Source organism: Lycium ferocissimum, chromosome 2 (genome assembly GCF_029784015.1).
Source record: "Lycium ferocissimum isolate CSIRO_LF1 chromosome 2, AGI_CSIRO_Lferr_CH_V1, whole genome shotgun sequence".
NCBI lineage: Eukaryota > Viridiplantae > Streptophyta > Magnoliopsida > Solanales > Solanaceae > Lycium > Lycium ferocissimum.
Window position 1 is genome coordinate 35694474 of NC_081343.1, and position 14994 is coordinate 35709467.

Consider the following 14994-nt stretch of genomic DNA (forward strand, 5'->3'; position numbering starts at 1 on the left):
ATAGTTAACTAATAAAATTTTATACACAGTAACATATGTCTTGTATTTATAAATTTTAACTGAAAAAGTTTGTTAAGTTTTTCTCACTAGATAAAATGTCCCTCCCATTTCAATTTTAAGTGACGCGGTTTGACTAAAATAAAATTTAACAAAGGAAGAATTTTTTTTGAAACTTGTGGCAATGAACATGTCATGACAACTTTGTGATTATATATGAAATCATGTTACTACAGAAAGATAAAAAGTTTAAGGTTAAATTATTTTCGAATCCAAATATGACATTTTGTTTTGAAACATACTAAAGAAGAAAGATTTGATGGTGAGTAGTAACAGGTTACATTATACAGTACATATGTTCTTTTCTAGGTTGTTAATAACAGATTACACCTATAAAGAGTAATATGTGACTTTTAAACTTTTAAGCTAGCGTCTTCGGAATACTTAATTAGGCGAAACAAGAAGCATATTTCACGAATATACCCCTTCACATCTATATATAGAAGTGCTAGAAACCCCTCATATCATCCAAAGCTAGCTACAAGATCCTTGGATAGCTATATTCCACCCCCAAATACAAAGAAGAAGAAAAAACCAATGTCTCCATACTCCTACAAATCTCCCTGCGTATAATATACTGCTTTAATTTGCATAGTTTGTGTTTCTAATTTACTCTTCTATTATTCCTTCAACTCCTCATTTTAAGTATCCCTTATTTTCGCGTCTAGTTGTGCTATTCTTCAGCTATACACGTGGCTACAATCTTGGAAATTATCTATCAACTACTATAACACTACTGGTACCATCTTCGCCGGAGTCTTTCACATTATTTTGCTAAAAATAATAAATAATATTTTGGAGTTTGCTAAAGAATTTTTATGCGACAAAGTTACTAAAAATTTCTCTCGCTAAAATGCTCCAGTCTTTGATTGACGCTATTATGTGAAAAAAAGACAGCCAATTTTTCAAAAATTAGAGATGTCACATGCACTGTGTTTTTGTCTTTGACCTATAGATTGAGGGGTGCATCTTATCGTAGTTGTAGTGCACTTTATTGCCCCAAATCTAACTGATGAAAGCCTACTGCATGAAACTTGTTTTCACCTCCCTCCTTGAGGCTTTCTATTCTTCTACCACCATCCTCAGCCCCTCATTTTTATCATGGTTATATTATTACATATTTCTTCATTTTACATTAACTCATATCATTATTCTATTTTTAAATGTAACTTGACTGACGATGAACTATAAGATGTTTTTCAGGTATAAAATATAGACCTATTGAAGTGTATGATTATTTTATCTAAAAATTAAAATATATCTACATAAGAATCTCATTTAAATTTGGACCGTTGTGTACCAACTATAACACTAGCTACTACCGTCTTCCTGTGAGAGTCCATAATATTTTGTTAAAAGATGAGGCGATGGGAGATGTTGACAGAAGATAGAGAGCACAGATGATGAAGTGAATGAAAATTATTTGCACCTCACTCCTTTGTGCTCTCTATTCTTCTGCCATCATCCTCAATCCCTCGTTTTTATTAAGTTATATTGTTACACGTTTCTTTATTTTATATTAACTCATAGCGCCTATTCTATTTTCAACTGCAATTTGATTGATGAAGAACTTTAAGACAATTTTAAGTAAAAAAAATATTTATGTTGAAGTGCATAATCATTTTATCTAAAAACTTAAAATTTATCTTAAGGTATATAACAATATCATCTAAAATTTAAAATATTGTGCATCAACTATATCACCAGCTAGTACGATCTTTCTGTGAGTAGTCCATATTATTTTATTAAGGAGTAGGCGATGGGAGATGTTGTTGACAGAAGATAGAGAGCACAGATGATGAAGTGCATGAAAAGTGTTTGCACCTCACTCCTTTGTGCTCTTTATTCTTCTGTCATCATCCTCAACTCCTCGATTATTAAAATGTTTATATTGTTATATACTTTTTATTTTAAATCTATTAGCGCTATTCTACTTTCAACTGCAATATGACTGACGAAGAAATTTTAGACATTGTTAGGTAAATTTGGATATGATGAAGTGTGTAATTACTTAATTTTATCTAAAAACTTAAAATATATCTATTAAGTTGTATAATTATATCACCTAAACAAAATTAAACTATTATCCATCAACGATAATATCAGCTAGCACCATCTTACTATGAGTCGTCCACATTATTTTGTTAAAAAGGAGGCGATGAAAGATGTTGTTGACAGAAGATAGAGAGCACAGATGATGAAGTGCATGAAAATTGTTTGCACCTCACTCCTTTGTGCTCTCTATTCTTCTGCCATCATCCTCAATCCCTTGTTTTCATTATGTTTATATTGTTATATATATATATATATATATATATATATATATATTTTATTTTATATTAACTCATAGAGTTATTCTATTTTCAACTGTAATTTGACTGATGAAGAATGTAAAGGCATTTTTAGGTAAAAATTATATTTGTTCAAGTATGTAGCCATTTCATCCAAAAACATAAAATATATCTATTAAGGCCTATAACAATATCATCTAAAGATTTAAAGTATTGTGAATCAAGTATAATACTAGATAGTACCATCTTCTTATGAGTCGTCTATATTATTTTGTTAAAAGAGAAGATGGTGGAAGATGCTGTTGACAAAAGATAGAGAGCACATATGAAGAAGTGCATGAAAATTGTCTGCACCTCACTCTTTTGTGCTCTCTATTCTTCTGTCGCCATTCTCAGACCCTCATTATCTCGTTTTATATCGTTATATATTTATTATTCATTTTATATTATTCATAACGCTATTCTATTTTTAGTTACAATTTGATTGACAAAGAACTTTAACACATTTTTAGGAATAAAATATATTTGTTGAAATATGTAATCATTTCATCTAAAAATTTAAAATATATTTATTGAAGTGTATAACAATCTCATCTAAAAAAAATTAAGTTATTATTGATCAAATATAATACCATCAAGTACCATCTTCCTACAAGTCGTCCATATTGTTTTGTTGAAAGAGGATGCGGTAGAAGATGTTGTTGACAGAAGATAGAGAGCACATATGATGAAGTGCATGAAAACTGTCTGCACCTTATTTCTTTGTGCTCTTTATTCTTCTGTCACCGTCCTCAACTCCCCATTTTTATCGTTTTTATATATTGTTACATATTTCTTATATTATATATTAAACTCATGTCGTTATTCTATTTTCAACTGTAATTTGACTGACGAAGAACTTTAAGGTGTGTGCTCGCTGTTGTATCAACTATAACGCCAGCTAGCACCATTTTCCTGCAAGTCGTCTATTTTGTTAAGAGAGTAGGTGGTGTGAGATGTTGTAGACAGAAGATAGAGAGCACAAATTATGAAGTGCATGAAAATTGTCTACACCTATTCTGTCACCATTCTCAACCCCTCATTATTTGTCGCATTTACTTGTTACATATTTATTACATTTTACATTAATTCATATCATTATTTTATTATCAATTGTAATTAGACTAATGAATAACTTTACGATGCTTTCAGGTATAACATATATCTGTTGAAGTGTATGATTATTTCATCTAAAAACTTAAAATATATCTATTGAAGCGTATGACAATCTCATCTAAAAAATTTAAACTGTTATATATCAACTATAACACCAGCTAGTGTCATCTTTCTGTGTGTCGTCAATATTATTTTATCAAAAGATGAGTCGGTGGAAGATATTGTTGACAGAAGATAGAGAGCACACATGATGAAGTACATGAAATTGTCTGAACTTCACTCATTTGTGCTTTCTATTTATCCATCATCATCCTCAATCCCGCATTTTATTGTGTTTATATTGATACATATTTCTTCATTTTATATTCAATCATATTGTTAGAACTTTAAGATGTTTTTCGGTACAAAATACAATTATTGTAGTGTGTAATTATTTCATCTAAAACTTAAAAAGAGAAGTCAATGGGAGATGTTGACAGAAGAGAGACATAAAGCAAATGATGAAGTGGGAAATGATCTGCACCTCGCTCCTTTGTGCTCTTTATTCTTTTGTCATCATCATCAACCATTCTATATTTATGTTACATTTCTAATATGTTTATATTGTTGCTTATAGCTTCCTTTCATATTAGCTTAAGAAATTCTTATATATTCTTTAACTGTAATTGATTGACAAAGAACTTCAATATTTTTCTAGGCAGAGAATTGTATTTATTGAAATGTATGATCATATTATCTAAAAGTTTAAATATACATAATTACGTGTGTTACAATAGCAAATGAAAGGTTAATTGTTATGTACAAACTATAACACCATTTAGTACCATTTTCACGTATGTCATCCATACTATTTTATTAAAGGAGGAGGTAGTGGGAGATGTTGTTGATAGAAGATAGAGAGAACAAATGAAAAGGTGCACGAAAGTGCTTGCACCTCACTCTTTTACGTACTTTTATTTAGGGGTGGGCGTTCGGTTCTTCGGTACAGTCTTTTCAAACTTACACGTTCGGCTATTTCGATTTTTTGAAGGTGGACACCGAACACCGAACCCAACTAGTTCGGTTCGTTTCGGTTCTTTCAGTTTCGCTTTTTTTAATTCGGTTTTTTTGATATGATATTAGAAGCGATTCTATTTACACTAATTCATATTCTCAAAAGCAATAAAACATAAAACTGATAAATTGAAATCAAAATCAAACAAACAGAATACACAAGAATAGAAAATCATAACCATGATATAGGATTACTGGGTGTTATATACATACAGTAAGAATAATTAAGAAAACACATAAAGGACACATTACTAAAGACACATCCTAGTCGCCTTCCTTTGTTAAGGATATTACAATTGGGTTTTTTTTGGGCTTGTTACAATTGGGTTTTTTTGGGCTTAAACTTAATGGGCCTAGATTATTTTAATTTTTTTGGGTAATGTATTAAATTTCAGTTTAAACTGAAATACCGAAGAACCGAAAACCTAACCGAACACCGAAGCTTCTGAAAATGCAAATCGAAAAATCTAATTAATTCGGTTCGGTCCGAGTTTTCGGTATTTATGCCCAGCCCTACTTTTACTTCATTAAATCACTTAATCATGATAAATTGATTGAGTTGGTGTAAACATCCGGTGCGGACAAAAACTTACCGTCCTTTGTGCTCTTTATTCTTTTGTCACCATCCTCAATCCCTCCGGTTTATAATTTTTAACATGTTTATATTGTTACATATTTTTCCTTCTATATTATTTTAAAAAAATCGTGTACCTTTAATCTACTGCCAAGTGTAGTTTGACCGACAAAGAACTTCAAGATATTTTCCAAGTAGAAAATGTTTATCTCTAAGTGTATGATAATCTTATCTAAAAATTTCAAATATATATTTGTTAAAATATGTGACTATTGTTGACATTCATTTTTATCCTTCATATACCTTACTTATTTTTCTAAGTTTCTATTTTATTTTAGAAAATCTATAATCATGTTTTAACATTTATACATAAATTAAAAGTTAGTTCCTCATTTTTACCTATAATTTTGCATAGCCTTTATCAACCATTTCACATTTAATCAGTTCAAAATACATTTTCTATGTTATTATTACTATTTTTATTATGTTCGTTATTATTACGTATTTTGATACTAAATTCATTACATAATATTACTAATTATTATGATATTTTAAATTAAATAGAAGTTTAATTTTAGGCCTCATTTGTTTTCATTAAGATTAAGACGTCTAAATCTGAATGCAAATCTGAATGATTAAGATGTTGTCTCTAGGTCTGAATACTGAATGATTAAGGTTGTTTGTTTTTCAATATCTGAATGTGCATAATGTATTTATTTAAACATAAAAAATATACAATTCAAATTAAATAGTAGAAAATAAATACAAATTTAATAAAATAAAATATTATTTGATAAAAAAAAAATGAAACATTTATGTTCACTAGTAATGGTGGAGATGTTTTGTAGTCGTGGTAGGTGGTGAGTGGGGGTGGAGGGGTGCGTGGGTGGTGGGTGTTTGGGGTGAGGGGTGGGAGGTAGTGGGGGCGGGGTTAGTGAGGAGTGGGGGTGGGGTTGGTGGGGGGTGGAGGTAGGGGTAGTGGGGAGTGGGGATGGGTGGTATGGGTAGTGAAGAGTGGGGATGGGTGGTATGGGGTAGCGGTTGATGGTGGGGTTGGTGGGGAGTGGGAAGTGTGGGGTACGGGTTGGTGGTGGGAAGTGGAGGTGGGTGGTGTGTGGTGGGATTGGGGTTGGTGGTGGGGTGGTGGTCGTAGGGAGTGGGTGGATGGGTGGTGGGGTGAGGTTGAGGTAGATGGGTGGGGTTGGAGTGGAGAGTGATGGGGGTAGGGTTGGGGTTGGGGTTGGAGCTGGAGCTGGAGCTGGTGATAAAAAGTTCCATACAAAAATACCTCTTAATGATATTAAGACTTGGTTCAAGATCTTAATGATTAAGACCTATTCAGATCCAATAAGTGCTTATATCTTAATGCAAACAAATGCACTTAATAACTTAAGGTTTGAACTATTCAGATTCAGACCTCCAATAAGTGCAAACAAATGAGGCTTTAATCACCTAATTCAATTTGACTAACCTAGCAATTAACCCAACTTTGAGGCCAAGTTTAACCCCAATAATGGCCCAAAAATGAGCTATACCTAAATAGCAAGCCCAAACCTGGATCCAGAAATTTCCAACCCTCCATGTGCCATCGCTTGAGCAAGACACTTCACTCGAATACTCATATACACGCTCCCACATGCGTGCACTCGTGATTGTCCGATCAAAGAAAGTAACAACTGAGATTTGATCGCAACCTTGATATATCTACTCCAATTAGGGTTTTTAACCTCATTTTTCAATTTCTGTTTTTGCCGCTCACACCTCTCTCATATCTCAAGCACTAACATTTAAGGCTGGGCATAAATACCGAAAAACCGGACCGAACCGAACCGAACCGAACTTCAAGAAACCGAAACCGAAAGAATCGAACCGAACTAGTTTGGTTCGGTGTTTGGTGTTCACCTTCAAAAAACCGAAACCGAAATAGCCGAACCGAACTTTGATGAAACCGAACCGAACAATCGAAATTTATACATTACCCAAAAAAATTTAAATAGTCCAGACCCATTAAGTTTAAGCAAAAAAAAAAAAAAAAACCCAATTGTAATAAGCTCTCTTTTGCTTTTGTATCCCTAGTTTTCCACTTCAGTTGAGAAAATTAAATATCCTTAACAAAGAAAGGTGATTAGGATGTGTCTTTAGGATTAATGCATGTCCTTTATATGTTTTCTTAATTATTCTTACTGTATGTATATAACACCTAGTAATCCTATATTATGGTTATGGTTTTACGTTCTTGTGTATCTGTTTGTTTGATTTTGATTTTAATTTGTTAGTTTTATGTTTTGTTGCTTTTGAGAATATGAATTAGTGTAAATGGAATCGCTTCTAATATCATATCAAAAAAACGGAATTGAAAAAACCAAAATCGAACCGAACCAAACTTCAAAAAATCGAAACCAAAAGAACTAGTTTGGTTCGGTGTTCGGTGTCCACCTTCAAAAAATCGAAACCGAAATAGCCAAACCAAAGTTTGATCAAACCGAACCGAAGAACCGAACGCCCACCCTTACAAACATTAGCTACCGCTTTACTCCCTCTTATTTTTATTGCGCCGATTAATACGAGATTTTTTTCCTTATTTGCTCTGGTTCATCAGTAAATTCTCCAATATGGAAAGAACGGCGAAATAAAAAAATTAGGTCGAGATTTTGACGCCATATATGATTTTAGAGAGTGCCTTTACTTCATTAATTTTAATTCAAGTAATGATCAATGCAGTTTTAGATAGCCAAAATGTGTTTATATATATTTTGAAGGGTTGAATTGTCTTGAGTTTATTTGCTATGTAATTACTACTTCTAATAAGAAAGAAAATACATACATTAATTTATTATTTTATCAGTTTATAGTATTTGTTCAGTCACCTACAATTCAATCTCAGCATAATTGTCATATACATATACATATGTCAAACATCACTTTCATAAATAAATAAAAGAAAATTGAAATAGCAACTTAAACACAATATCGAAAAAACACCAGTTAAGTAAACTAATTAATTAATACATATAATATTAAATTTTGATATATTATTTATCATTAATAGATAAAAATAGTGAACATATAAATATGTACTTATATCAGATGTGTCAAGCAATATTGTAAGACATAAAGGGTTAAAAATGTCTCTCTACTTTGGAAAAAGGGCTAAAAATATCATCCGTTATAAATTTGAGAGAAAAATATCCTAGCGTCATTAAAGTTTTTAAATATACTCCCATCTTAACAAAAATTTCCAAATTAACCAGATTTTATTTTTTAACTAGATTTTATTTTTAAACCACATCCAATTAAATCCGACCTAACTAAACTCAAATTTGTATCGGAGGATATTTTTAGTCCTTTTTTTCAAAATTGAGAGATTAAATAAACAACTAAGCAAATAAACCTAAAATAAATAGTAAGCTCTAAAATGTGCAAAGAAACGTGTCATCATTCATCTAAAGCTTCACTTGACCATTACCGGAGCAAAGAAGCAGTGGAGCGGAGCCGCTCCCATTGTCCCACGAAAATATGGTAATTTTCCCTTTAGGTTTGAATCTATATGTCTGTGTTTGCCTATATGTGTTCTCAATCAAGTCAAATCAGAGATATTTTTTTGTATTTTCCCCAATTCGAACCCTGATTTGGTGTTGTGCAATTTGTGACTTTTTCTCAAGAAACGTTATTGATTTTCGAATCTCTTTTATAATGGTAATTGTTTTGTCTGCTGGAGCCCTAATTTTAACCCCTAAGGGGTCGTTTGGTAGCTGATTTGGAGGTGAGTTATGCACGTGTTAAATCAAACGCAAGTAATACCATGTTTGGTAGCTGGTTTGCAACTTAGAAACTTGCTATAAGTTATAAGGGAATTTATGTATTATTTTATGCAGGATAGAAGATGGAATAACTAATACATGAATAACTGAACCCTGCATAAAGTAATACATAAATCCCTCTTAACTAATCCATGTATTACTAATACCTGCCTAACTCTAACCAGCTACCAAATGGCCCCTAAGGGTGTGTTTGGTACGAAGGAAAATGTTTTATGGGAAATAAGTGGGGTACTTAATTATTTTCTTGTGTTCGGTACGTAAGCAAGAAATATTATCCTAAAAATATTTGTATATAATCTAAACAAATACTATGGGAGGTGGGGTAGGAAGTAGGGGTGTGGGGGAGGTGGGGGTAGGGGGTAGGGGTAGTGGGATGGTAGCTACAAGGGTGGGGGTGAAGAACTGAAGATGCAGTGTGTTGGAGGGTGATGATGACACAATCAATGTGGAATGCCACTTGTTTCCCTACTTCAACTAGGGAAGTCGTTTTCTTTATATATAAGGAACTTGTTTTCCTAGAGAAAATGTTTTCTAAAAATTTTGACCAACCGAACATGGGAAAATTGGAAAATCCATACCGAACACACCCTAAGTCTCTACGTTGTGTTTTCCTTTAATTGAATATCCATTTGCCTTCTATAGACAAGTCTTTCATTTAATTTATGCACCTTACATTATTTTAATGATTGTAATGCAGAAGCTAACCAGAAAATGGAGAAAATCTCAAGGCGAATCTCAGTACGACGAGGATGATAAATTCTCTTTGCCAACTCGCGACGATAATCGTCCCATGGATTCCCAAGAACAAGAGGAATTGGTTCGATCTCTCGAGAAAGTTCAAACTCAGCAATCTCTTCTCTGGAGGGGTGTGTTCTCGGGGCTACTCTTGTGTTATGTGGCTTTTCTCGTATACTCAATCTATCAACAGGCCTATTATCCCTGGGAACTGCGATATCATGCTTACTTCATGTATGAAGTTGACGCGTGGACCATCATTGCTGCAGATTGGGCAGCTATTTTAGCGTGCTTAATCACCATAAAGGGGTTATTGCATGAATCGAAATATCATAGGAGGTGGCTATGGTCATCGTGCTCCATTGGCTTGATAGTGGCAGTGTTTTGGTTGCATCACATGCTAAGGTTGGCAAAGTTTAGGTGGGATATTTTGTGGCTACCGTTAGGACCCCTTAGTGGAGCTGGAATCTGCATTTATGTAGACCATTTACTAAATGTGTCATCTGAAGAAGTGCGGAAACTTAGAGGATATATGTATGCATTTAAAGCTAGGTAAGAGCTTAGAGGATGTATATGGGCCCTTAAAGCCAGTTAAGGCGTTGCCCTAATCAAATTTTAACACTTGTATTAGTTCCTTGATAGTTTTCCCCCTTATTTTTCTTGGTGACGATGGCTATGAGATGTACTGTAAAGTTCTGGAGTGTTTGTATGAAAGGAAAGGGCTGAAATGTGTGGCTTGAGCTCTTCAAAAAAAAAAAAAAAAAAAAAAAAAAAGAAAAACCTTATTATTGAGTTCTTTATTATAATTACCAGTCTTCTTGGTTTTGCATATCACACTTTCAAGCACTCATCTCTCCTACACATATTTCATACTTTATAATATCCGATACTATTATCCTTTGCCGGCTGTAAGCCAAGACAAAGTTTTCTATGATTCTGCCTATCCCGCTAGACACGAGCATAGCTCGGAACCCTAGAGGTTCTTGTTGTCTTGATATGTCGGGGTTTGTGTGTTCGTTCATTGCAATTATTCAAATTTCGCCTGCTGTTACTGTGAATTGCTTAATCTGCCTCTATCTCCAACTGATTAGTCTCTTATCAATGTAAATTTTCCTATGTGGTAGTGTAGAGTTTCTTTTGCTAAATTTGCTTGTTTCTGGATTGCTAGAATGCTTTGTATGGAAGCTCTCAGGTACGCTCTCTAAGTCTGATGTGCTTTTCAGAATCCTGGCACTTTAGAAACCATGTTTAGGAGATGGGTATGCGTTTTGTGTCATACCATCTTGGTTTTCTGCTGGCTCTTTCATTCTGCATTAAGCTCAAACCAGCTGCTTCTTATTCAGAATGCTTACAATGAGAAATTGTCGCTTGATTTGAATTTTTCATCTCTGAATATCTATTGTTTCTTTTCTTGATGAAGTGCATATCTTAAAATTTATTGGAGCAATTTGAGCTTGAAGTTGATGAGGAGCCACAACTGACAATTTGATATGTAGCTGTTGAAAATCTTATAATACCACATGGAAATGACCTTCTTGGCGACCTTTGAAATCTAGATCAATAACATTTTTTTAAACCTTTTTGTTACACAAGATGAACATTGAAATGGACTTCTATAAGATTTTCAAAATGGCTGCTTCTTTGGCATTGGCATAGTTATTGCTACTATATTCTCTTATATTTGTGCACTTTTCTCTTCACTAAACGAACATTCTTTTAGCAGACACAGTAGCAATCATATGCGGTGAGAAAGATTATTTCATATAAAGGTACGCCAATTGTCAATAAAATCTAAAATGATCTATTATAATTCATTTTCAATTCTTAAAATATCCAATGTAAGACTTCTAAACATTTTAAGTCATAATGTAACAAAATTATATTACTGGAGTGTGCACCTATTCCCTAATAAATTATGTTATTTAAAATTTTAGTTTTCCAAGTTTGTAGTCTTTCTACTGAAGAACTGATTTGAGACTGATTTAGAAGAAGGCTTGATATAGCTGGTTTGTGACATGAAAATGACTGTTCATTGGCCAGATTATTTATTTTGCAGTTGCTCTAAATGGAATAGCCTTTGCATGTACAGATTTTATGAAATGACGCAGTTGTCAATGGAAACAAACTTGAGTTGAATACATTTGAGCTTGGGCCTCTACTGCTACCTGTTAACCTGAAATAGATACTGCTTTTCACCAATCCATCTTGGCTGTAATGAGAGCTACTCAATATTCTTGCTTGACTTCTTTGCAACCATGTATCAGGTCTGAAATGTTTCGTTTGAGCAGCTTGTACCCATTTGTATTAATCTGCTGTGTTTGCCATCCTGTTGTGGTTCATGCTTATAGCGGAAAAAAGCTTCAGGACCTTTTTCTTACAGATGTCATGTAATGTTCTAACTGATTTTTTTTTTTTTTTGGGAAAAGGGCCTGATTTACCCCTCTACTATTGGAAATAGTCCACATTTACCCCCCGTTATACTTTCGGCACAAATTTGCCCTACCGTTACCTAAGTAGCAATATTTGCCTCCCGTTTGGATGACAGTCCACCGTGGCAATTAAACTTCCACGTGGCTTGACATTTGGATGAGGTGGCATGCCACGTGACATGCCACCTCACCACTCTCTCCCCTCTCCATTTCTTTCTTCTACCTCCAACCTTCCCACCGCTGCCCTCAAATTCATTCGAAATAACCCTCTTATTTTCAAAACTTTCAGGCATTCAATACCCAAATGTTGTATTTTCACACAATGATGAAACCCTTTTTCTTAATCTTTCACATTATCATAAAGATTTAGCAGAAAGATTAGCAATGATGTTAATACTTACAAGAGTTAAAATACATTCTTTTATGTTATTGAAAGATTTAAACTTTTTATCTAAAAGTACCTTCAGATTTGTCAAATGGGTTTTAAGAATTTTAATGATTGTGAGGTTTTTGGGTTGGAGTTAGATAAATGGACAGTATCCGGGTAAAGTGATAGTAGTGGCGGTTATAGTGATTCTGGTGAGATGGGTTAGTGAAAAAGAAGATATAATTGTTGGAGGAGATGGTGGTGGGGTGTGGCTTCAATGGTGGTTGGAGGTGGCTTTGTTTGTTTGTAGAAGAAAGAAATGGAGAGGGGAGAGGGTGGTAAAGTGGCATGTCACGAGGCATGCCATCTCATCCAAATGTCAGGCCACGTGGAAGTTTAATTGCCACGGTGGACTGCCATCCAAACGGGGGGCAAATATTGCTACTTAGGTAACGGTAGGGGCAAAAATGGGCCGAAAGTATAACGGGGGTAAATGTGAACTATTTCCAATAGTAGAGGGGCAAATCAGGCCCTTTTCCCTTTTTTTTTTTCTTTTTTTTTTTTTCTTTTTTTAACTACTTCTACCTAATCGAATGTGAACTGTGTCTATTAATTTTCACACTGTTTGCAATTACAATGGAGGCCACCTAAATGTGGGCAGTAGGCGACCTTAAATCTATCTTGCAGTAGGAGCCATCGTTGGTTTTTTGACGACTGATAGCTCAATGCTCATTATAGTGACATAGATCTTATCTTGTTCCTTTGGTCCCAGTATTTTGTGCTTCTTAACGTATGTTACGTTGAGTCATAATGTATTTTGCACTTCTTAACGTATGTTACGATGAGTTTCAATTTTGATATTATTAAGAATATATTGCTCCATATATATCCAGCTTATTTCCTTTTGAGCTAATTTACATCTTCCCAACTAGCTAAATTAGAATTTCTTGCCGCCGAGAACTTGCTGTTATGTTGTTATCTCTCGAGGAAGCCTGCTAACCATATAATACTACAACAATCTCGGTTAGTAAAAGATCAAGGCACTGAATGTTCTGACTAATAGAATCATATTCTTTGAAAAAACAGGTAAAATGAAAGTTATTTTCTTCTCTCTTTTCCTTCGTCTTCCTTCAAGTAGTTGTAGGACTTTAATTGGATTTATCATATAAATTGGTATCCTTAAAGTTATATTGGTATTAACATTTGGTCGTCACTTTACAATTCTGCTTTTGTCAAAGACCGCAAAGGAAAAGAATGTGTCACCTTTTTAAATATATAAATAGAAAATATGTAAGTAATACTCTCTCATAGATGTAAAGAATGTGCGACTTTGCAACCACACGACATCTGAAAGTGTATATTTTGCTAACTTTCGTCCATTTGGATGAATTTACTCTTAGATGCATGTAAACTTATGTTGCTCCGACTCTTAAAATATATCAAATGGGTAAGTATTGGATCCTCCAAAAGTAGTGTATTTTGATTTGATGCGAATGCGGTAATATTTTTGGAGCATTTGAGTAATATAGAGTCAGCGGGTCGTCCCCCCTTCCTACGGGTTCCCCTACCGACCCAGTGACACACCAACCACGCCCCTTCTCTTTCTCTGATCATAAAGCCCCCGATCCCTTTAATCCTACTTTGGTTGGGGAACGAATTGGTGATCTTCCATTGATTAGGACAATTCTACCCTTAAAAGTTAGCTTTGAAGTTGAGTTGAGGTTTTTTTTTTTTTTTTTTTTTTCAAAAAAAAGAAAACAATATTGGGTTTTTTATCCTTAAATGTGGGATTTGCCGTGCAAATTCGTATTAATCGGGCCTAAAGTAAATATCTTATCTTCTTAGAAGTCCAAAAGATAACCACGTTTAGTTTCCGCTTTCAACTACAAGTCCATGACTTGCAGGACTCTGTTGTTTTCCTATAAAACACTCTTTTCTTCTAGGTAGAATGATCCAATATCTCAATTTAAAAGCCCTTTCTATTTATTTTCCAAACTCTGACAACACCTCACAATGCCGGGGTACCCCCGAAGGCATTCATCACCACCACCCGCCCCGACCCTCTCTGCTCCAACCCCGCCTTGGCCTTCGCCTAATATTCCTCCTCTTATTCTTCCTCCGCCTCATGACACGTATTTTACTCGTCCTGTTTTACCATCACTCTTTACGCAACCACCTCCTGGACCACTCTTTACACAACCACATCACGAACCATTCTTTGCACATCCAACTATTGTACCCCTAATTGGAGAACCACATCCAGGACTAGTCGCTTATCATCTACCTCGTCCTCCACCACCACCAGGTCCACATTTTTCTGCCTCGGAATCCTCCCTACCATCATACTAACAACTAGCCATGTGTCATGGATTATGTCTCATAGGCGAATGCGAGTTCTAGAATCAGTAGTTTCAGAATGAGTATAATACAAGGAGTATTTATCGCGTGTTTTATCTAATGATAGCCCTTGTAGATAAAACGGGAGTTGGGATTTTGTGATGTGATTTGCCAC

At 34.3% G+C, this 14994-nt stretch overlaps 1 protein-coding gene across 3 annotated transcripts; it reads left to right on the forward strand.

The window, feature by feature from the left end:
- Nucleotides 1–8500: 8500 nt before the first annotated feature.
- Nucleotides 8501–10340, forward strand: LOC132035733 (uncharacterized). Of its 3 annotated transcripts, none has more exons than XM_059425898.1 (2): nucleotides 8501–8649; nucleotides 9649–10340. In XM_059425898.1, the coding sequence occupies exons 1-2, from the start codon at nucleotides 8647–8649 to the stop codon at nucleotides 10240–10242; spliced, it is 597 nt and encodes a 198-aa protein (XP_059281881.1). In that variant the 5' UTR covers nucleotides 8501–8646; the 3' UTR covers nucleotides 10243–10340. The 3 variants fall into 3 exon arrangements, 2 of the variants coding, with proteins under 2 accessions (XP_059281881.1, XP_059281879.1); XR_009409432.1 differs by lacking the exon at nucleotides 8501–8649 and adding an exon at nucleotides 8658–8893 and having other exon boundaries at nucleotides 9649–9784; XM_059425896.1 differs by lacking the exon at nucleotides 8501–8649 and having other exon boundaries at nucleotides 9643–10340.
- Nucleotides 10341–14994: the final 4654 nt, after the last annotated feature.

Coding starts and splice junctions, on each gene's coding strand:
- LOC132035733 (XM_059425896.1), top strand. CDS start 9,643: ATGCAGAAGCTAACCAGAAAATGGAGAAAATCTCAAGGCGAATCTCAG.